General features: G+C 33.9%; 2 protein-coding genes across 3 annotated transcripts; both read right to left on the bottom strand.

Annotated features, from left to right (window-relative positions):
• On the bottom strand, positions 1,300–9,250 carry LOC18599092 (protein EMSY-LIKE 1). 2 transcript variants are annotated; one of them, XM_018121416.1, is made up of 10 exons: positions 8,901–9,250; positions 7,682–7,884; positions 7,471–7,580; positions 7,245–7,365; positions 6,795–7,022; positions 6,205–6,273; positions 2,498–2,737; positions 2,331–2,399; positions 2,165–2,228; positions 1,300–1,659 (listed from the first exon to the last, which is right to left on the bottom strand). In XM_018121416.1, exons 1-10 carry the CDS (start codon positions 8,926–8,928, stop codon positions 1,613–1,615), a joined length of 1,179 nt encoding a protein of 392 aa, XP_017976905.1. In that variant the 5' UTR covers positions 8,929–9,250; the 3' UTR covers positions 1,300–1,612. The 2 variants fall into 2 exon arrangements, with proteins under 2 accessions (XP_017976905.1, XP_007028972.2); XM_007028910.2 differs by having other exon boundaries at positions 8,931–9,250.
• LOC18599090 lies at positions 20,875–21,829 on the bottom strand. Its single transcript, XM_018120818.1, has one exon. It carries the CDS (start codon positions 21,813–21,815, stop codon positions 21,213–21,215), a length of 603 nt encoding a protein of 200 aa, XP_017976307.1. The 5' UTR covers positions 21,816–21,829; the 3' UTR covers positions 20,875–21,212.

Here is a 22,480-nt window from a genome sequence, read left to right as displayed (position 1 = left end):
GAGCCACAGATGATTGATCTTGTGATTCACGAGTATTTGTTGATTTCGTTGTCAATAAGGGAGTGATATAATGGACGTCAATGTTCTATTTTAGCAGGTTGAGTTGAATTTTAATTTTGGCTGTTTCAGCAAATTTGACCAGGTTCATATCCTCATCTCTTATCTGCTGTTATTTGCCTAGTTTACATCACAACGAGATCTAATCTATAGGGCATAATAGAATTTGCGGAACAATTTATACAGGAATTCCATGTTAGATGGGTGATGATCTCTCCATGATTGACAGATTTGTTTTTTCTTATGTAGTAAGACCAGTGGTTTCCTAAGGCTAACATTAGATGGGTGATGAACTCAAGCTGGACAGATTGTTGAGGTATGTACTTGTCCTTAACACCAGCAATGACTTGGTTCAAAGATTTTTCTACCGAAGAATAGTAGTTACTGAAAGCTTTGAGTTTTCTTGAGATTGCATTTTGGTGCTATCATCATTTGCAGGCAGAATATATGTTCTTGATTAGCAGTGCCGCCCCCAAATCAGTTAATACCAGTATAGAAAAAGTTAAGCTCTTAGATGTGAGCAGCTGTCTTGTTAACAGGAGTTGGCTTTTGAATTGCTTGCTTTCCAGCATTGTAACTTACCTTCTGTGGTTTAGTTGTAAGGCTGTCTTCTTTGTGAGAATCTTCCCACCTTTCTTTTAATTATTCATGGCAATTTAAGTAGGACCTTTTTGTATGAAATTCTAGCTTAATGTGAGATTAGGTAGTGGCTGTCCTTTTAGAGAAACCATCTAGCCATTAAAGTCCCTTGAATCTGAAACTCTTGATGAGGGTTTATGAGTGTAGAAACTTCCAACTGTTGTAAACAAGCTGAAGATTGCAAATCAACAATGTTAAAACCAATCCAATTGATAGAAGCACCTAAGGGAGTGGCAAAAGTTAAGTCCTATCTTTGGGATCTCCTGTTTCTATCTGTTTGCTGTGAACAGGCCAATTCTGTCACCACCTCCTTAAAATTTACAAGCAGTCTGGAAAGCATACTAGGACTGTCCTCTGCCACTTCAAACCCAAACCTATACTTACTATCATGTCATGTGTCTACTCATGGTGATTTAATTGGAGTTAAATTGAAAGATTCATTCACAAGAAATATCACAATACATTTTGTTGCAAATGCAATTTTTAAAGTCACTGAATCCTGTGTATTCCAGTTCTCATTATGCTGTGGCGTGCAGCATTAGCATATGTTGCGAAAAGATGGTGGAAAGCTTGGTTGCAACCAATAACACGGATTTCACATGCTATGCACAACAGACTACAGCCATTTAGCCTAAAATATCAAAATTTTTACATTGAAGACTGCCATGGGTAATTTTACATTCCAGTCCAAGTTCTCAACCTACACTGTCATCCGAAAGATGAGGGAAAGCAGCTATCTTCCAAGGACATTAAGTTAAAGCACTGATCCTCGTACAAGATTCTGGCAAACTTCTTTATCCAATGAGGACCAGATGCAGATTCCAGAAGGAAAAATAAAAATCAAAGAAATAGGAAATAAAAAATCCAACTAGTCAATCTCTGATGGTGTCCACAATACCATTGGTTGTCTGCATCCTTACAGCCGCTCCATGGGTTGCCCACGCGAGAAGGGTTGTTCTCCATCTGACAATTAATAAGAGAAACAAAAGAATTAGGCTCACCGGTGTACGCTAATTCAGAAAAAGCTTAACCTTGCGTACAGCATTGTTGAAATGCCATAATTTGTAAAGCAAAAACTTGGTTCATTTAATAACAGCCCACCATACACTGTCTATGCACTCTGGATCAAGACCAATTTGTACTATTACAGCAGTAATCTAATACAACCTCTGTGTCACTTACATGTTGGAAAAAATAAAAAAAATAAAAAATAAATACAACATGGGCTGAGTAAATAGATTTTATTTCTGCCTTGATCCATTCAAAACAATGTTCCAGATGGTTTTAATAGAAGAAAATCACCTTATGTTACATGTTTGAAAAAAGGAAAAAAAATTATGCAACTAGCTTCTTCAACAAATTGAATGGAATAAAAACTAATTCTAATCAGTACTAATACAAGTGCTGGGCTATCTGCAATATGCAGAAATGAATGCAAAAGATCACTATGTACACATATATTTATTACCACTTTCCCCATCCGATGCATCGGCAAGCCTCGCAATAGCATCAATGAGAGCTTGTTCATGTTCCTGCATTACATATGCATTAAATATATTGATTAGGCGGCTTGCAGTACTAAGCAATGAAAAGAAAGCTATATCCAGGTGGGTATGAATCGATAATAATCTTACTTTTAACTTTTTCTTCGCCTTCTCAAGCTCAAGAGGATCAGGTTGACTTGTATCAAAAACCCTCTCCACCTGTTGATGGGATCAAAATAAGAATTAGCCAACAACTTAAAATGTGTATCTCAATTTGACATGTAATAACATCAGTTGAGATGGTTCTCCATAAATACCTCCTTTACTAGTGTCTCTGTGTTAAGCAACTCAATATCATCAGACACTTTCTTTGCAATACCATTCTGTGATGGCAAAAATTCTTTTCTGAATTGGCCCTTCACTGAACCTCGACCTCTTCCAGGACCTGGAGCAGGAGCACCACGGCTGAAGGATTTCTTAGCTACATGAAAACCAGGGCCCCCTCGATATGATATGCCTGGGTCCTCACCATCCCATCTGATATCGTCTGGAGAAATCTGTAATCATTAGGAGATCAATATAGTTCTCAATAAAATGTTGACAAAAAACTCTTTGCTGGTAAGAAACATTCCACTTTGATGAAGCAGCAAAACAATTGGCAGGCTAAGATAATTAAAATCAGCTCTTTCAATGCAAGAAAGCAAACAAATAAATATGCCAACATGCTCCTATTCCCCACCCTACTGTTCTTTCAAACACCCTAGGAACCACAGTCAAAGCGATATGGTAATTTTTGAAAAATTAGGATACAACACAGTAATAAAATATAAATTTAATACATATAATTGATATATGTGTATAATTTAATTAATTTTTCATTAAAATTTATTATTTTATATATCTTTATTAGTTTTAATCTAAATATAGACTATGCATTAAAATCTTTCAAAATATATAAAAAACTAATTAGATAGCATTTTGTTCCAACAAATAATTATATTATCATGCATATGAAACAATTAATTGTATTAGATATACTTTAAATTTATTTGGCCCAATTGTTTTATAGGTTTAAAATTTTAACTCAATAAGTTTTGAATCTTCCAACCAGAGGTCCATTTAAGCCAACTCAATTTAATACTTGAGCCCTAACTATATTAACCCATTTTCTTTATCCTTTTCACCAATGCAGCATCTGGTTTTGGAAGTGCAGCTGTAGCATCTCCTTCTACTAACCAACTTTTCCAATGGTTATAATTTTTGTGACTTCTCCAACGGTTCATTCTTGCTTGCTTTGTGCTCAAGCAGTGTGAATCTAAGCATGTGTAAGACATTGAAAAGTTGGTTTGAAGATTATGTGATTGATGGGGTGGAAGGAGATGCAGCGGCTGCACTACCAAAACTAGATGTTGCATTGGTGAAGGAGAAAATGGGTTAATATAGTTAGGACTCAAGTATAAAATTGGGCTGGCTTAAATGAGCTTTTGATTGGAAAATTTAAAACCTATTGAGTTAGAATTTTAAGTTTAAACAACAATTGAGCCAAATAAAATTTAAAGTATATCTAATAAGATTTTAATAAAGGAGACTGCTCAAAAATCTAAGAAGATTTTAATGCTCATAAACCAGATGGCATATCCCGTATCATCATGCACGTGTCCCATGTCTGTCTGTGCTTCCTAGTCAAAGACAAAGACTGGAACAGCACTGCTCATAAATCTCCTAATAGACAAGTTCAATCACCTTGGCAACATGGATTAGGAATTGAGCTAGTAGAACATTTTAAGACTCCAGTTCATAACCATGAAGAAAATGGCTTCCAGATGTCATTTTCCAATGTTTGGATGGTAGAATATAAATTGGTCAACAGAAGTTAGCTTGCTGGTGCAAAGAAAAAGCAACAAAAAACACACACAAAAAAATATCCTTTGTTTTTTTGAAAGGGGAAGACAATTTCCAAAACACATGAAAGGCCTTTTCCCTTCCCAAGAATCTTCACCACACAAACCCCTAACTAAAGACTACCCAAACCCAAGAGCCAGTAAAATCCCCTTCCTATCCGATCTCCCTTTCTCCCTCAAACCTCAATCCACTGTCATTTCTCACTCTCAAGCGACTCCCTCTCCCCACAAAACTTGCCACCACTAACAACAGCTCTTGTTCCTTAGGCCTTGCCCTCTTTCTTGTTAAACCAAACTCCATCTCTCTACTCTAGATCAGCCATTAACACCCCGAAATCTTCATGGATTTCAAACTTTTTAAGTTGTTATAACAAAGTCACATAAAATACGAAATCTAAGAATTTCCTTTGAGATCATTGAGGCTGTTGCATTTTTTTTATTTAATTGAATTTGGAGTAATGGGTTTCTATGATGATTTGATTTGTGGTTTGCCTTAGCTCAAATATGAGTGCATAAATAATGAAATTTTCTAGTTTAATTTCCATTGAAAGAAAGACCATATATATTTTTGTTATCTTTTAAGAAATTTATATTTTGCAAATTTTGATAATCTTGATGAAAATTTTTCCAAATCTTCATTGTATTCCAACCACCAGAATATATTTTCATAATGACATCCAAACACCAGTAAACATTCTTTTTTCAGGGAAGTTATTTTCAACAGAAAAAATCTTCCTTCAGCAAGTAATTTTCTAATTACAAAAAGGAGCCAGTAAACATGGTTATTGCTTCTAAAACTCTACTAAGTTACCAGGTAACCCCTGCCACTCATTCTGCTGCCAAGTTTCGATATGTTGTGTACTACCAACTAATGTGCCTGGTATCAGAAAATCTGCCAAATATTACACTAATATTTATTGGCCATATCAATCCACTAAACATTTGTCTTGTTTTCATCTTAGCATTTGGAAGAAGTAAGCCATATTGTCATATCTGTATCAAGGAACCTTTTTACTGAACTTTAATACCTTCATACTTATGGATTATTTACTTTCAATATCCCTCATTGGAAGGATGAAAGAATTCATGGTCGTTATTCCAACTAATAGTAGCCACTCAACATCAAAACCAACTACAATATTGACAATTGGATTTGTCATTCTCAGGCTTATATCTGTACATTATCTCTATATTTGGATTGGTTGTCATGTCTAAGAAAGTATGTTGGGTGTGAAACAACAGCACAAGATCTATCCAATCAAAGAGACCAATGAATGCTGCCACAGAAAGGACACAGGATACCTGATTTCATAAATATGTCTATATGGTTTCTGGTATTTCATAGGTTATGGGAAATCAAGGTAATGAAAGAACTTAATATGAAAAGAAAAGATATAAAGAATTTGAGAAAATATAACAACTAAAGAAATGGAGCACCAGGCATTGATGCATCAGGAAAGGCAACCATACTATACAAATCATAGGTATCTATAATGGCTCACTTTCTCGCAAGTTAAGAGGATAAGCAAAACTAACAAGGAAACTACTTATCAAATGCATAAACAACCAAGACTGCCAGAAAAATAACACCAGATTCCTAGGATCTCCTAGAATATAAAGTTAAATACGTTATAAGAATATCTAATTGCACAGTAATTGCATAAAAATTATCATCCTTCCCGTGAACATAAAGATTCCCATATCGTTAAACTAAAGATTCACACCAAGAACCAATTGCAACTGCTTTTACGGACCCCCATTCCCTTTTTAATGGTTACAATCAAAAGAACAATTTTTGAGGGATCTCTTTATGTCAGTCTCATATTTTCCCACTTCCAAAAAGACCTTTATTAGATTGAGAGAGTAGGACATTATAACTCTTTCAAATTTCTTCCCTGAAACCAACAAACCTCAGCTAAGCCAAAGCCCAGCAAACTTCCAAATTCAGAAGAGATTTGTGGAGATATAAAAATCCTATAATAATGAATTTTACTTTTCCTGTAATAAGCATCACTAACTATGCAAACTATATTTTTCAATACATTCTAACATTGTTGCTGCACAAAATAATGACTAGCAGGCACAAATGATTCAGTTCATGCTAAAAAATCATATCCACTTACCTCTTTGAGATCAACCCATTCCCAGGTCTCATTTGCTGTATTTATATCATAAACCAGAGCATGTCGTCCCTGTAAAAAAATAATAATAAATATAAAACATACTGATGATGGCTTAACAATTCACAGAATATTAAAATTAGTTCTAAAAGGCATTTTACTACTGTTAGCAGGTGCTCAAACTTTGAGGCATAAAGCACAAGCCTTTTGAACAATCATTATGATTATATGGGTACCTTTAATAGCTAACAAAAATATTTTTCCTAAGGTACAGTGAATTAAAAAAATAAGTCTGTACTTGGCCACAGCTGATATTATTGACAGATCGCATATAAATTAGCAAATAGAGACAAATAACATGGTTCCACCATTGGGAAATGGAAAAGAAGTGTTGTATAAATCTTTTGACTCACAAGTCAAGTACCCAAATAAACAGGTCCAGAAAGTGCACCAGTGACAAAGCCTTAGGTTGTCATGCATATGCTTTCAAAGTTATATATTGTCAAGACTTACAGCATCACCAAAACAAGTACTGCGTTAAGATAAGTCTCAGAGTGAGACACAGAAAATTTCCTTATATGCCTTTAACATACCTCAGAGGGATTGTAATCAGTTATTACAGCTTCATAGAAATTGTTGTCTTCAGGCCATCTTGTCCACACTTTCCTTCCAATTAAGGGTTCAAATGTTGCTCCTTCAGCAGGTTCATTTGCCAAAAGGCAGCCAACAGAACCACGGTTATTGAATTGCCTATTTCCAGCAGAGACTGTAGAAGAGTAATGCATGGCCTTTGCAGAGGATAAGCCAGGCAATGACTGACCCTGTTAGGGTAAAACGTGAGTAAAACAAAACAAGGTAGATGGAGGCCAATGTACTCTTCTGCATTTCTATCATGAAAATAAGAACATTGCTTCCAGCGTTTGGCCCCTAACTTCTAAAGCAGTTTGCTAATTTGCATTCAAAGAAGAAAGCTGCATGCACAGAACTACTAATATGAGAGGTTTTAAAACCTGTGGTTGCACAGCAATGGCAAGAGAAGTTACCGATTGAGATGTCTTCTGTTTCTTGCGGGATGCTGAAACAGTTGGACTAGGTAAAAGACTGTGAACAGGCTGAGATGCACTAAGTCTTGCAGCCTGGTTCCCACCAGCTTGTCTCCAGTCCCTGCAAGCATTGCCCACATATAACCCATTAAAAGAAGAAGATACAAAACCCATTGAATCAATTACTGTCCCCTAATAGTGAGAACATTTAATGACGCATTCAGACCTTATTCTTCTGATGATATCATCAGAATTAACTTTGGTCAGAAGTTCTCTATGCTCATCATCTGACACCCTCAGTTCTTTCCTAAGTTCTGTTATCAAGCCTTCCTTTTCCTGAATATGCAGAATATGACAGAGCATGCAAACCCGATCAGCTTGAAATAAATTGGAAAGCTTATTAAAAACAAGAAGTACAAATACAGAAAAGTAAATACCCATGTAATTGCATCGGATTGAGCTTTAAAGGCACGCAGGACAGAACAGTAAGCTTCTTGCTCAAGTTGATGTATTTGGGCCTCCATGTCAAAGTGCATCCTAGAATATGAGGCAGAACCTACGATAGATCTTCCATTGCCAGCAATATTACCCCCTCTTGAAACTCTAGTTTGATGTGATGGAGGCAGATCATCATCAGTACCTGTAGTCATTTCAGATAAAACCATGGATGATCATGCTGGATAGAGTATCCAACGACATTAACTAGTCATCTGATGCTCTTGCTTGAAAGGTTTACTAGTATTAATCTCTTTGATAGGTACCAAATTTATTAGGGGGTAAAAGAACAGTTATACAGGAAGTGTAATGTCACAAATGCACATAAAGGAGAAGAAAATAACCGATCTACCAGGAATCTTCTTGCATACTATCATAAAAGTTAATCAATTTATGCATATAAACACGAACCCAAGTTTAACTAGGTCTTTGCATGTCGCAAAGTAGAAAGTTAGAGGGAATAGATACAATATGGTTAAACTAGAAAAAAGAGAAACGTGAAGATATTGCATTGACTATAACTGGTCTAGTAAGCAACCAAAATCGAAGATCAAAATTCCAAATCCAGGTGGACAATTTAAACAATAATAATTCACAAAGGAAAATCTTTTGAAACAATTAGAAGAAAATAAAATAGTTTATTGCCAGGACGAATGAACTTTAACTACCAAATGCATTCTTCTAACAACAATAGCTATTTGTTTATTCTCAAGTGTCAACTAACCAAAAATCTAGTAAACTATGAACTAGAAGAAAGGAAAGAAAAGAAAACCATTTTATCGACCAGATAAAAACAAGTTCCTTTTCATCATGGATTTCTTTACATTCGAATCCCGGTTAGAATTCAAAATAAAACAAGCAAGTTGCACCTAAAAGTTGAACACCAATCAATACCTTTGGAAAGCAAAAGCCAAAGAAAACCACATAACACCATTACCCAAATCAAAGTTATCAAAATTGTAATGACCTCAATTAAACCCTAAACCCTCATATCTCACCTTACACCCCCCCCCCCCCCCAAAAAAAAAAAACCCAATGCACCCATTATCCAATTTCCAAATACAAATAAAACCCCACAACCCCAAACCCAAAAAAAAAAAAAAACCCAGACACACCCACATTGTTTAATGCAAAAATATGACATTAATTAATGCAACATACCACTACTATCGCAAACTTCATAGTCCATACCAAGAAAAAAGAAAAACAAGGCCGAAAAAGATCTTTCTTTGTCGAAGAAGAACACAAGCGGAAACCCTAACAAGAAGTTGCCCCGAGATAGAGATTAAAGGAAGAAGCTGCTGACATATATGCTCCAATGCAATACAGACCCAAGTTAAAGTAGCTAGATTTAGAGAGAACGATGGAAGCCTTTTTTCCTCTGTTGTTTTGAAAGAGATTTGATTGGTTTTGTGGAGAGAGACGAAAGACAGAGAGAGATCTGTTAACTGGGAAAAGAGAGAGAAGAGGAGGGACTTTTGGACTTAAAACTACTTACGGCTTGGCTCTTCATGGAGATTTATGTTTGCTGTCGTGTTCTTTTTCCATTTTTATTGTTAAGGTTGGCTTTTGGTTTCGGTAAGTTCGGGTCCAGTTCGGACAAGCTTTGGTCCAAAATGTTTGTATTATTGTGTTGTCTTTGGGCTCATAAAGGGCTCAAATCTGTTTGGCAATATTGCTGATTAGGCCTTTTGGGCTATAATTCTTTTTTCTTTTATCTTCTTTTGAGCTCCAATACTTACAGCACGTTTGGTTTGCGGAATAGATAGGAATAGAATAGAATAGTTATTACGTGAGAATAGAATGAGGTGGGAATAAAATAGAATAAGTATTATGTAGTTTGGTATGATGAATGGAATAGAGTAGGAATAATTATTATGACTTATTACAGTGTTTGGTTGGTAACAATAGCTTTGGAATAAGAAAGGAATAGAAAATAAAAAGANTCGTTGAGTGCCAGATCTGGCTCGATCTCGGTTCAATATTGTCTGAAAGGACTAGATCGACGTTTTTCGATCATATTCGGTTGCTGCCGTCGCCGTTGCCGCCGCCGTCACCGGTGTTGAGTTCCAGTTAGAGAGAGAATGAGAGAGGGAGAAGAGAGAGAAAGAAAAGGAAAAATGAGAGAAAAAAAGTATTTATAGGTATAGGGTTGTAATATTTTTAGGTTATAAGGGCTATTTTGGTCATTATATATTTGAAAGCTATTCCATGAGCCATGGAATAGCTATTACTGGGGAGGGAGAAGGGAATAGCTATTACTGACTTTTAACCTGTTTGACAGAATTTTTATTCCTGCGGAATTGCTATTCCGTATTTCAATTTGGTACCAAACGAAGGAATAGGAAATGATCGGGAATAGAGGGGGAATAGCATAGCTATTCCCCGTACCAAACGTGCCATTAGTATTGAATGTGGAGCACTTGCTTGCTTTATGATACAAGCATGCATTTATCATTGAGACAATTACTCCAATACATAATAAAATATTGATATGTAAAACTATATTCCTTACATTTCAAATTGAATTTCTATTATATATTTTTATGGGCCAAGCTTTACCAACTTTGATCATAATATAATTTTTCAGAACTTATTTTTGAGAAATCTTAATTTCACATAATATTATGATGAATAATGATTGAAGTTGGTTTTGTTTGATAAAATAGATGGAAAGTAGAGATTCAATTTGAAAGAGATGAAGTGTTAGTTTTGATATATGAATCAAGATGTGCTTTACTGAATAAGTATTAATTTTGATATATAAATTAAGATGCTTAAAACATGAATATCTTTGCCCGACATGTTTGGAAAGCACATGGTTAATTGGCCTCTGTCATTTCCGACATAGATTTGAATATTTTCCTTTTTTCAAAGGAAGAGTAGGCTAACTTACTAATTAATTAATTAATTTATCATTTGTGACATAGATTTGAATATTTTTCCATTTTTTTTTTACAAAGGAGTAATTAATCTTAAAAAATAAACTCAATAATCTTATTGAACAATCCTCCTTTTGAAAGATCCATGATTTACATATGATTTTAGACTTTAATTTACATTTTATAAATTAATTTTAATTTAATTATTTATTAATAATATATATTCAAATTGATTTTAAAATTACTTTATTTCGAGTTCGAGTTTCAATTGGGTTTTACTATGGGTATCTAATTCTTTATAATTTAATATTTTGGGTTTGAGTTTTTTACGAGCATAGTAATTCAGATCTTGGTAGGTTTCAATTTTTTTTTCTTTTTTAACATTTTAGCTGCTTTTGATTTAATTATTTTGTTATTTACTTAGAATTGGTTCTCGATGGACGGGCTGGGCTCAATTTTTCTAAGCTAGGGCTGGGTTTGGTTAAGATTTGAAGCCTGAATTTTTGGGCGAGGCCGAGCCTGGACAAATATATAACATATAATATAATATTACTATCCTGTTAGCCCCACCAGACCGATGGGCAGCTCTAGCCTCTAGATTGGAGGTTCAACATTGAGATTCTTTCTCTTGATCTTGTTCAAATATTGTCAAAAAGAGAGAAAAAACCCAAGATGACATGTGCAATGTGAATGTTGTTCTCTTTTGTTCTGTCAATGGTTGCTATACTTACTGTATTACATATGATATTTGTAACTTCGCGCCACCATTCTAAACAATAAAATAACCACACTAATCAATGCTGATGTAAAGGCATATTCATATAATTGAAACAGATTAAGAGTCGCTACAACAGCACTATTATTAAGAATAGTGAAGCAGTAACATGACAGTCAAGAGTTTGGTCGTCTTACCTATTGGTTGCTATAGGAATTGTCAAAGTTGCTGAATTCCACGTTTCATACCTATATAGCCTAGTCTCTGAAATCGATTAGAAAATTAAGAGTGAGGTTCCAGGAATCCAATTAAAGAGTAAGTAAATGTGTAGCCAATGAGAAATCACATTTAGCTGACAAGCCAGCTATGCCTAGTTTGAGTTAATGGCCGTTCACACGCTAATTTTATAACTCAAAAGTTAGCCTCTGATCATCAACCAAATTAATCTATGGTTTCCACATTTCACATTTCAGTAGCTACCATGGGTGGGGAATGCGAAACATACAATGGATGACTGCTACTTTTGGCAGAAATGAGCCAGATTGAGGATAATAGAGGTGTAAAAAGGGATAGAATTTTTGTAAGATAAAGGTAATTTCTGAAGTGAAAAAGGTGAATTAATTACCTATATATCAACTTAGTCTTAGCTTAGAAGGTATATATACAACTAGCTAGCTCTAAAGCTAAATGAAGAACATGGATACTCAGGTACTGGATTGTGATACACGTGCCTTGTCACATGATTTTTATAGTTTAATCTCTGTTTGCAGGATTGTAATGGAGCCAGAAAACGTAATAGTCAATTCAGCATCACATGATTGGCAACTTCAAAGTTCAGAGGCGGTGAAAGGTTAGGAAAAAGTACCATTTGTATAATGACATCTAAAGCATCTTCAATAATGAACCTCGATTTGCCATTGTTTTAGTGAGAAGGGCTGAGTCTGCTACAGGACAAGATATAAACCTGCTTGTTTTTTCATTCTTTGCTTAGGTAGTCAGATTGGAAATGCATGCTATATTTATATGTTTACTGTCAAAATTGAGTGATACAAAGTAATTGAAAATTTTATGAGTTTCTCATCATATAGATAGAAAAATGATAAAGATAAAAAGGCTTGAAAAGCTGATTCCAAACTTAACAATCGCTGTTAATCCTTACCGTCAGAAAGGGATTTGTCTTTAGCTTGATGAGTAAAAACTTTATTATTCTCTTATATTGACCTAATATGAGTGAAATTAACTCATTTATTCATACTCTTGGAATACACAAAGGAGTGTCCTTTCCCATCTTTGGAAAAATAAAACCAATCATCAATGTTTTGCAAAATTAATTTAAATAATATATATGTATATGTATATGTATGTATATATATATATATATATATATATATATATATATATATACTAGTGGGGTTATGGCAAACCACGTGCAATGAACACGCATGCATGCTGCCTTTATAAACCTGCTCCAAGTTAAAGATCCTTTGAGTGCTTGATTTCTCATTCACTAATCATTTTCTTCACTGAACTCCACTCTGATGAAGATCAGTTCCATAAATTTGACTGCTTTCGTTGCCTTAATTCTAGTTCACATCCTCATCATGTGCTCACCGTTGTGTCTCTGCCATGGAGAAGTTCCTCCCGGAGAAAGATATCAGATGTCAAGAAAACTACTGTCAGCCGTGGCTTCGTTTCCTGCTGGTGAAAACAAGTTGAATGGAGCCATGAAAGAGCCCAAGAAAGCTGTAGAGCCAAGTCTGAGGAAAGCACCACCCTCTGTCCCAAATCCTACCCAGAACTAGCAGTTTATACTACATGATCCGGATATCTCTCAACAAAAATGAAGGATATATCCACATTTTTTTTGTTAGTTCAGTTTTTTCTTTTTGTCTTTTTGAAGCCTATTGGATCTTTAATTTTGGCCTTCTTAAGTTNACACAAAGGAGTGTCCTTTCCCATCTTTGGAAAAATAAAACCAATCATCAATGTTTTGCAAAATTAATTTAAATAATATATATGTATATGTATATGTATGTATATATATATATATATATATATATATATATATATATATATGCTAGTGGGGTTATGGCAAACCACGTGCAATGAACACGCATGCATGCTGCCTTTATAAACCTGCTCCAAGTTAAAGATCCTTTGAGTGCTTGATTTCTCATTCACTAATCATTTTCTTCACTGAACTCCACTCTGATGAAGATCAGTTCCATAAATTTGACTGCTTTCGTTGCCTTAATTCTAGTTCACATCCTCATCATGTGCTCACCGTTGTGTCTCTGCCATGGAGAAGTTCCTCCCGGAGAAAGATATCAGATGTCAAGAAAACTACTGTCAGCCGTGGCTTCGTTTCCTGCTGGTGAAAACAAGTTGAATGGAGCCATGAAAGAGCCCAAGAAAGCTGTAGAGCCAAGTCTGAGGAAAGCACCACCCTCTGTCCCAAATCCTACCCAGAACTAGCAGTTTATACTACATGATCCGGATATCTCTCAACAAAAATGAAGGATATATCCACATTTTTTTTGTTAGTTCAGTTTTTTCTTTTTGTCTTTTTGAAGCCTATTGGATCTTTAATTTTGGCCTTCTTAAGTTTTGAACCTCTACAGTTATCTATGTAGTATTTATAGTGTTTTCTTTGAGTAGATTTGTTAGAAAAATATTGTATGTAAAGTATGCATGTAAATAAGGACTTGAATTAGATAATTCAATTATTTGTTATCTTTTGTTTCCATCTTTCTGAAGCTTTATAAATTTGTTCCCTCAAAATTGTTTCAAATTGAAATTGATGACCAACACAAATCAGAAGGCATAAATGTTTCAGGCAAATGCTTGAAACCCTTTTGCTGCAGTCTTTGAATTTCACAGGTTAATTATCAGTTTCTGATCACTGACAGTTTTCTTGGTAATTATTGGTAAGTAAAAAACTTACAACCCGAGACCGACAACTACTTTGGGATGGGGAATGTACTGTCTAATTACCCTTTTCTTTGGGAAAATGATATTGTTTTTGACAACCCTGATCAAGAGCTGCAAGGAAATAGGATTATATTTTCTTCCTGACCTCACTCCTTACTACAGAATTGGATTGTACAGTTCGTAGATTCCAAGAGAAAACAGTTTTTAGTAATTTTTTCTTGTGAAAAAATAAGGATGCAAGAAGCCAAGAATGCAGGGAATGTAAAAACTTGCCTAGTTTTTATTAAAAGTTGAATTACAGCTCATTCCTACTTCAAGGGAGTCGATCTTGTAGGCCAGGGAGCCTGAAATCTTAGGGATTTATCTCCAACGATATTCACATAGCCAAAAAGAAAGAAAGAAAGAAAATCAATTGCAAAGACATTAGATTTGTTATGTGTAGACTATACCAATTCTAGTAATTAGTAATCCAGTAGCCTCTCTTAAAAGGAGGGAGTTTGTGCTAGTCAGGGCTAGAATCCCTTTGACCATGTCTTGGGGTGGATTTCTAATTAACAAAACTTGCTAAATATATAGCCAACAAATACCTATCAGATTGCACCAGAAAATTCCCTTCCCTTCTATATAATGTTAAATGAAAAATCCTGAAAACTGAACCAACCCAGAAAAGAAATAAGCATGGAACACTTGAAGATGTCACTTAAGATTACAGATATATCTTGATTGGCTTCTTAACTTTATGCTGCTAGTCCTATGTATACCAGGCAAGAAGAACTTTAAGACTGAATTAAAATTTTGGAGCCAGGAGGCCCAAGACATACAATTGGTAAGGGTGAAGTAAAGATTATTGCTATATTCCTCCATAAGGAATGCATTTCCCTCTAAAAGGAGTCGACTAATTCATTTATCCAACAGTGAAAGAGATAAGGTCCGAGTAACTCTTCCCCGTGCCTACAACTAGCAGAGCTACCAGAAAAACAAAATCACATGGTCCTTAATTTAAATTAATTCAAGCCTTGGCTTTACCCTTGTTGTCCCAATTTTGGCAATTCATGATTTTAGATCCAGATGATGAATCTACATGGGGGCTCAATGAATATTGAACCATGACTCTCTGTCTGTATATTGAGTCCCCATGAATTAGATGGAAAGTGAAGAAACGCACGCTGGGTTGTCAGCTTGTATGGTGTCGGATTGTTTTCCCATCCACCTTTTAGGTACAGACTACTCTTTACAACCCAAAAGGTAGCATACATGACAATATGTGAATGAGATAATACATTCATCGCCGCATAACTGCATTATTATCATCGGTCAAGGCATTTTAGGTATATAATGTGTTTTGCAAGATTCGTCTGTCTCTTCTGCTATACTTTTTTGATTTTGAGTTACTTGTTTTATCATATAATTCAATAACATTATTATTTTTATTCATCGTCCATTAAATATATAAATTTTATGAACAAAATGAAAAGATTATTTCATTTTTTGTTAAAATATATAAAAGAAATAAATTAATATGGTAAATGGATAATATTTTAATTTCATTTATAAAGCTTAAAAACTCTACGAACAATGGTTCAGCTCAATATATACCACATATATATAAAATTATATTTCTTTGATTTTTTTAAAAATATGAATATTAAATATAATCATCATATAATTAAGATTCTTATGATTAGGTTAAGAAAAGATTGTGATTCGATTGTTACTTTTATACTTTGTTTGGTAGTTGAGAAAGAGTAAGGAATGATAGAGGGTGGAAGGAAAAATTATTTCCTTCCTTTGGTAGAAGAGAAATAGGAGGAGGAAAGGAAAATGAATGGATTTGTAACTTTTCTTCCTCTCAAAATCGAATTCTTATGGATGCGAGAGAAAACACTCATTCAATTTAAATTAATAATTTTATTTATAATTTTACCTTATCTTTTTTCCTTCATTTTTCATCTTTTACTTAAAAATTATTATTATTATTATTGTTATTATTATTGGTAATTCGTGATAGTAATTTGCAATGAGATGCTAATATTAATAATAACTTGAAGCAGAAAAAATTAAAAAAAAAAAGGCAACACTCTCTTTGAGAATTGTTTTTGAAAATGTGAATCAGAATTTTACATTTGTGTAGTCAAAATATATAAAAAAAAAAAAAGAGAAAAGGATGAAGATTATAGCAAATGCGCCGACAAAAGCTTCGTTATTCTTTTAAAAGGAAGGCCGAAGCCCAATTGAGGTCTGAATTAAAGACGGATTAGAAGCAATCACTCATTGAGCCCATAGCAGTGATGAGCGAAGCCCATCTTTCCAGCTATGAATCAAGGAGAGGCATATGTCTTGGAATTGAAAAATGTTTTAGAAAAACATTAATTTATTATATTATTATGCCTATTTAAATTAGAGGTATAAATGAGCTAAACTGAGTTCCTTTTTTTTAAAATATTTTTATTACTGTGGTTTCTAAAATTTAGAGTGCATACCATTTTGATTTTTATAATTTAAAATAAAATTTATTGATTCTTTTACTATTAACATCATGTCATAATCGAATGATGTTTTCATCACATTAAATGTTAGTCGACATAATAGACATGATAGACATATGAAAATTGATATGTATGTTAACCATTTATTTAAAAATTATTTAGTTTAAATTCAATTAAACAAATTCATATTATGGTAAAAAAATAAAATAAAAAATACTTATGGTAAAATATAATATATAAAATTTATTTATTAAATTAAAATATATCTAAAAAATTTTAAAAAAGCGTCCAAAATTTTCCTTCTTTTGTTTATTAAGTTTTTATTTTATATCTCCTTTTTCTATTTTTAATCTTTTCATTTTCCCCTTTTTTTTCTTCTTTTTTCTCTGTCTTCCCTATTGACCAGGGTTTAGCCGGTAATGACAGAGGGTTGAATTTAACCCGATAGACGTTGCATGGTCCCTACCTCTGTTGTCGTCGGCCAGCTTGTGGCCACCAAAGGAGAGAAAGGGAGAGGAAGAGGAAAAAAGAGAAAGAAAAGAAGAAGAAAAAATTTAAAATGAGAAAAATGAGAGGAAATGAAAAAAAAATCCACATAACCCAATTTTTGTACACATTAGTGATGAGTGTTTTTCATGTGTTACCTATATGTCACCAATTGACACTTAACTTTAGATTTAACGAAAAATATTGATAGAAGGACCACTTTGATATAATGTTATTATCAAATTACTTTTTAAACCATAAAAATTAAAAATGATATGTAAATTTTAGAGACCACAGAAGTAATTTATTCAAAAATATATTTTGAAAAGTTTAAAATGCAGAATCTATAAATTTTTTAAAAAAGATTTATAACTTTATGATTTCGTTAAAAAAATATTAAAGTAGAATTCCTTTAATAAAAAATAATATCTTACACGTATAATGAGAATAAAAGAGTCGCTTATATTACATGAGGTCGAGAATCGGAAAGAATAGTATCTTTATTCTTTTATGCAACATGAGAGGCTAAGACCCCATAGGTTATGTACTAAAAAGAAATAACATCCATTTATTTCCAGGATTAATGATAAAATTGATAAAAAAGAATATTTAATTTTAAGTTACGAAAGAGGAGATTGGAACTTATGAAATGTGGATAAGTTGTTTTAAGCCATTTTTGAGTATGAGAACAAGAAAAAGAAAAAGCAGGCTGGCTGGGGAGAACAGGCTCCACAAAAAAATCCAACTGTAGACAGTTGAATTAGTCAACAAACAACAAGATATGCTCATCCAAAAGCATTGGCAGCCGCATTTTCTGTGAGAGCAGACCTATTAGCCGTCTTGAATTCTACAAAAGTGTTAGTGCGTTGGCTTTTTAAATGCCCAAACATAATTTCAAATGTGAAATTTGCCCCAATCTCAACTTCCCCCCTTTTTGAACTTTCTTTCTATATATTTTAAATTGAACTCAAATTTAACTAAATTTAAATTGATAAAAAAATTAAGGACTCAAAGTTTAAGAGTTATAAATTCGATATAATACTTGAACTCTAAATGATCTAATTTAAAAAACATTCAAAATGACTTAAAATTTGAGATGAATTGACTTAAAGTTTTAAATTCGAACTTAATATTAAAAATATAAAATTTAATTATTAGATAATTTGAATTTAAATTCAAACTGACTCAAATTCGAAATAATTTAAATTCAAAATAATTTAATTTGAATTCACTCGTTTTTAAAAATAAAAATTTTGAGAATGTTTTAAAGTATAAAAGTTGCACACATATTGCAAACTTGATTAGACTATCAATTAACTTGATGTCATATTTAAATTATTTCTTTTATATAAGATTTTGATTTCAAAATTAGAATTATTCTCAAATTCTAATAAGTGGGTATTGCTTTCAGAACCTTCTACACTTGTTCGATAAATAATTAATAGGTGCAATTTTATGGTGTGGAGAGGTGTGAACTTGTGATGACTATATATAAATAATTATTATAAGTTGGGAAAGTATGAAAAGGGAATTCATTCCTCGATTTTGTAACTTTGTCATTCCATTTTGAAAATCGAAAGCCACAAAACAAGGACATAACTTTTGAGTTAATGGCATGTAGAGAACTACAACTCCTCTAACTTATCCTACCAAGAATAAAATCCAACCAGTACTTGAGCATCCACTTTTCTATGTAAAGTCAGTCCAAACATCAGGAAACAAAGAGACCAAAGGAACCAATCTGACTCTGCGAAAGGTCTTTCCCTCCCTTCTTCTCTCTCTTCCAATTACATGTAAAAGCGACAAAGGAAGTTTTGGAATAAAGAAACACACCAGGAGATAAAAGAACAATCTCATTGATGCCTTGCCTCTGTCTTTTACAGTCCTAAGAAGAATTCTGTAGACAAAAGCATGCTTGACTCCTCTTAAGCTCTTCTTGGCTTACTTGCTTCAACTCCCTGGTGAGAGTCCAACCTATATAACCGGCCCAATACATATACATAGTTACATACTTCTCAATGGCTCACTCTCTAATGTATGCACATTCTCTATGAAAGGAACCTTAATGTATATTTTTATGTACGTCAACTTCTTAACCAGGGATGTCCTTTGACCGTCCATTCTCATGCCCCAGCTTCGGCTTTTTGGAACTTCTATCTGAAAGTTTAGTTATTCAATTCCATTTAGATTTGAGTCATCTAGATTTTGTTAACTTGCAGCTTTGAATTCCTAATTGGACCATAGATAAATTACTAACAGCAAGTTTTTCATAAAGGATCTCTCTCATGTCTTTGATCGAAGTCAAGGTACAGAGGATGTGTATCTTTGATCATGTCAATTGGTACCTTATGTCACAAGCTTCATGCCATGGCCATGTACATGTGCCTTTGATCATATGAGATTCATCAAGATCTCCCTTTTCTGAATTGGAGTAGGTTCAACAAAATGTTTTCCTTTATACCTTTCCTTTCTTCCGGGGTTCTTCAATCATGTTATGGTTTTGGAAGAGAAAATCCTGGAATTGCTACGACTTTGTAAAAATTAGGTGTAAAGTAATTACAATAAGGAACACTATCTGGCATATGGTCATTGGAAAGATTAAAGGAGCTATAATAGTGTTAATTCTTAGGGGGAAAAGGGCTTTTTCAATCATTTTCACTATCTTATCTTTAAAATTAAATAATTTTCTTCCAAATTTTTGAAATTTCATATGAAATTTAAAATGATTTTTATAAAATTTAGAATTGAAAAGAACGTATCATTTTAAAATGCAAATTGAGGAGTATCAACGTGAACGAAAGTTTAGTGAGTATAATATAGTGTCTAATTTGATCTTCTTCATGTATCTTCAATTATGTTTTCACTCTCCAGCCAAGCATGGTAAGCCTTCTTTCCTTTTTTATAACTTGAACAAAAATATTCGTGACAACTTCTTTGTAAGGTGAGATGAAGATTGACTTAGCCTAGCAGCTCCTTTGATCGTTGCAGACTTCGTTTATAGATCAACAAAATGATTAGCACAAATAAGGAGATGACGATCCTTAAGTATTATAAGTCAATAAAGGGATATGTACTACTGGTCTATGCAATCAGCGTGAGATCGTAGTTGGAAAACCTAGTTTTCATGACTAAGAAAACTTGAATCTAGTACACTTTCCAGGATAGTACGGTGAACTTAATAATTGGACGATTGGGTGACTGGAATCGAGGTTAAATAATTGCTTTAAGGTGTTCAAATTTCTTCTAATAAATTAGCCAAAAAAATATATTGGATTGGAAAAGTTGGCTTACTTACATTGGTAGAAGTGTAACAACTTGATAACTTTGACAAATGATTAAGTTACTGATCCTAAATTAACATGATACACTAATGAAAGTGGATTAGCATCTACACAGAACTTTCCATCATATGTTTATAATAAAAAAAACCTACTAGTTAAGACTTTTTGGCCCTGAAACCTGTCTATAGCTACTATATTTCTACTACCTGATAGAATAGAACATTCATCTACCAGCCGTTTCTAAATAAGGGAGGAGAGCATACAATTCTGGAAAAATTCATTGCTGATGTTTCTTTAACATTTTGTCTTCCCCATCCCCCAAAGATGCTTTTAATATACTTAAGAGAAAGAAAGTGAGGAATTCCCACAACTTGAATCCAAGGACTTCAGAAGCAGATCCACTCCCACCAATCATATATAACCTTGCAAGTGGAAACCAAACCATCACAAATTTAAGAGAAGAATTGCACAAATACCCCACACTCTGTCATGTACAATTCTCCATACACAAAATAAGAGAAGAAAAGTTACAAGGGAAAAAGAACAAAAAAAAGAAAGAAAAAGGCCCTCCAGTCTCTCAATGGCTACACTTTCTCACCCCCACCAATGTATGTCACAAACAGAAGCTTGGGAAAGCAAAATAAAAAAAAAAAAAAGAAGAGGAAAGATTAGCTAATAATTAAGAAAAACCTTCACATGCTTCTAGCCAGCATTTCCTGGAATCTCCTGTAAGACTCCTGCTTCTCCAACCTGAACTTTTCATGACAATCAGCTATAAACATTTCTGCTAGCCTATCAATCTCATTGATATCTGTCTCAGCAGTAGAATTACCGTTAACCTTCTTCTCTTCTAGCCATTGAAGGTAACCTGAAAGCTCAGACTCCACAGTATCCTGATCATCACATTGCTCAGTTGAAATAACAGAGTTCCATGTTGAATCATAGTACAAATGAGTTGCCGAACAGCCTTCTAGAACTGGAGCTGGAACTGGTGTAACATGAGAAGAGCACCAATTGTAGTGTAGCCGAAATGAACCAAAGAATAGCTTCTTATGCTTGTAGCTCTTTTTTGAGGTCTTTGAGTTGGAAATGAAATGTATAGGCTTGCTTGCTTTATAAATTTGAATGGCAATGGATTTTGCTTTGGAAAATGCTCGACTGAGACGACAAACTTGAGCATAGATGAGGGTGTGGATAAGAGTTTTGATCTTCATGGAGTTTAAGGTAGAAGATGGTGATTTCAATGAGAAGGCATGAAGGGGGAGCAAGGTTTTTAGGTAGGAGGGGCCAACCATTTTTAATTTTTTTGGTATATGGGAATCCTGAACCATGTTCAAATGGAGTTATAAAGGGTCTTGATTACCAATTTGCCACTTGACTTTTGAGTTATTTAAAGCATTGCCATCTACTTTGCAGATTTGGGAGTACTCCTCACCTTTTTCCTTTTCTATGGATTTAGAATTTGACAAGGACTGGAACATAAAAAATATGACCTTGTTTGGTCGCAGCAACCTCTGTGACTGGTAAGTGATAAATCACTCTTTGTCTTGAAATAAATTACCAGAACTGGCAGGGGCGCACTCTGTTCAAAACCATGCTTAGAACCAAAGTAAACAACCCTTTCCAAATAATAATAAAGAAAAAGGAAAAACAGAGTACTCTTTTAATAACTAGACTGTATTGTATCATAATAGTAAGATCACAATTAAAGTCCAATATAAAATTCGCTGCACGTTTAAGCCTAAGTTATCTGAATGGTCCAACTGTGCCTCTCTGCTGCTTTAACATGAATCAGCTCACTAATTATCTTTCATTTGCTTCATAACTCATGATAAGGCCTGGAATCCTAGGCCATGCAGGGAATTTTTTGGATTTTGGTGGCAAGCAAATCTCAAGGTTTTTCTCCCCACAAGACCCGCTTACGTATTTTGAAAATTTGGGACCTTGTCCACTATTTAAA

Source organism: Theobroma cacao, chromosome 5 (genome assembly GCF_000208745.1).
Source record: "Theobroma cacao cultivar B97-61/B2 chromosome 5, Criollo_cocoa_genome_V2, whole genome shotgun sequence".
Taxonomy (NCBI): domain Eukaryota; kingdom Viridiplantae; phylum Streptophyta; class Magnoliopsida; order Malvales; family Malvaceae; genus Theobroma; species Theobroma cacao.
This window is presented reverse-complemented; position numbering and strand designations above follow the sequence as displayed.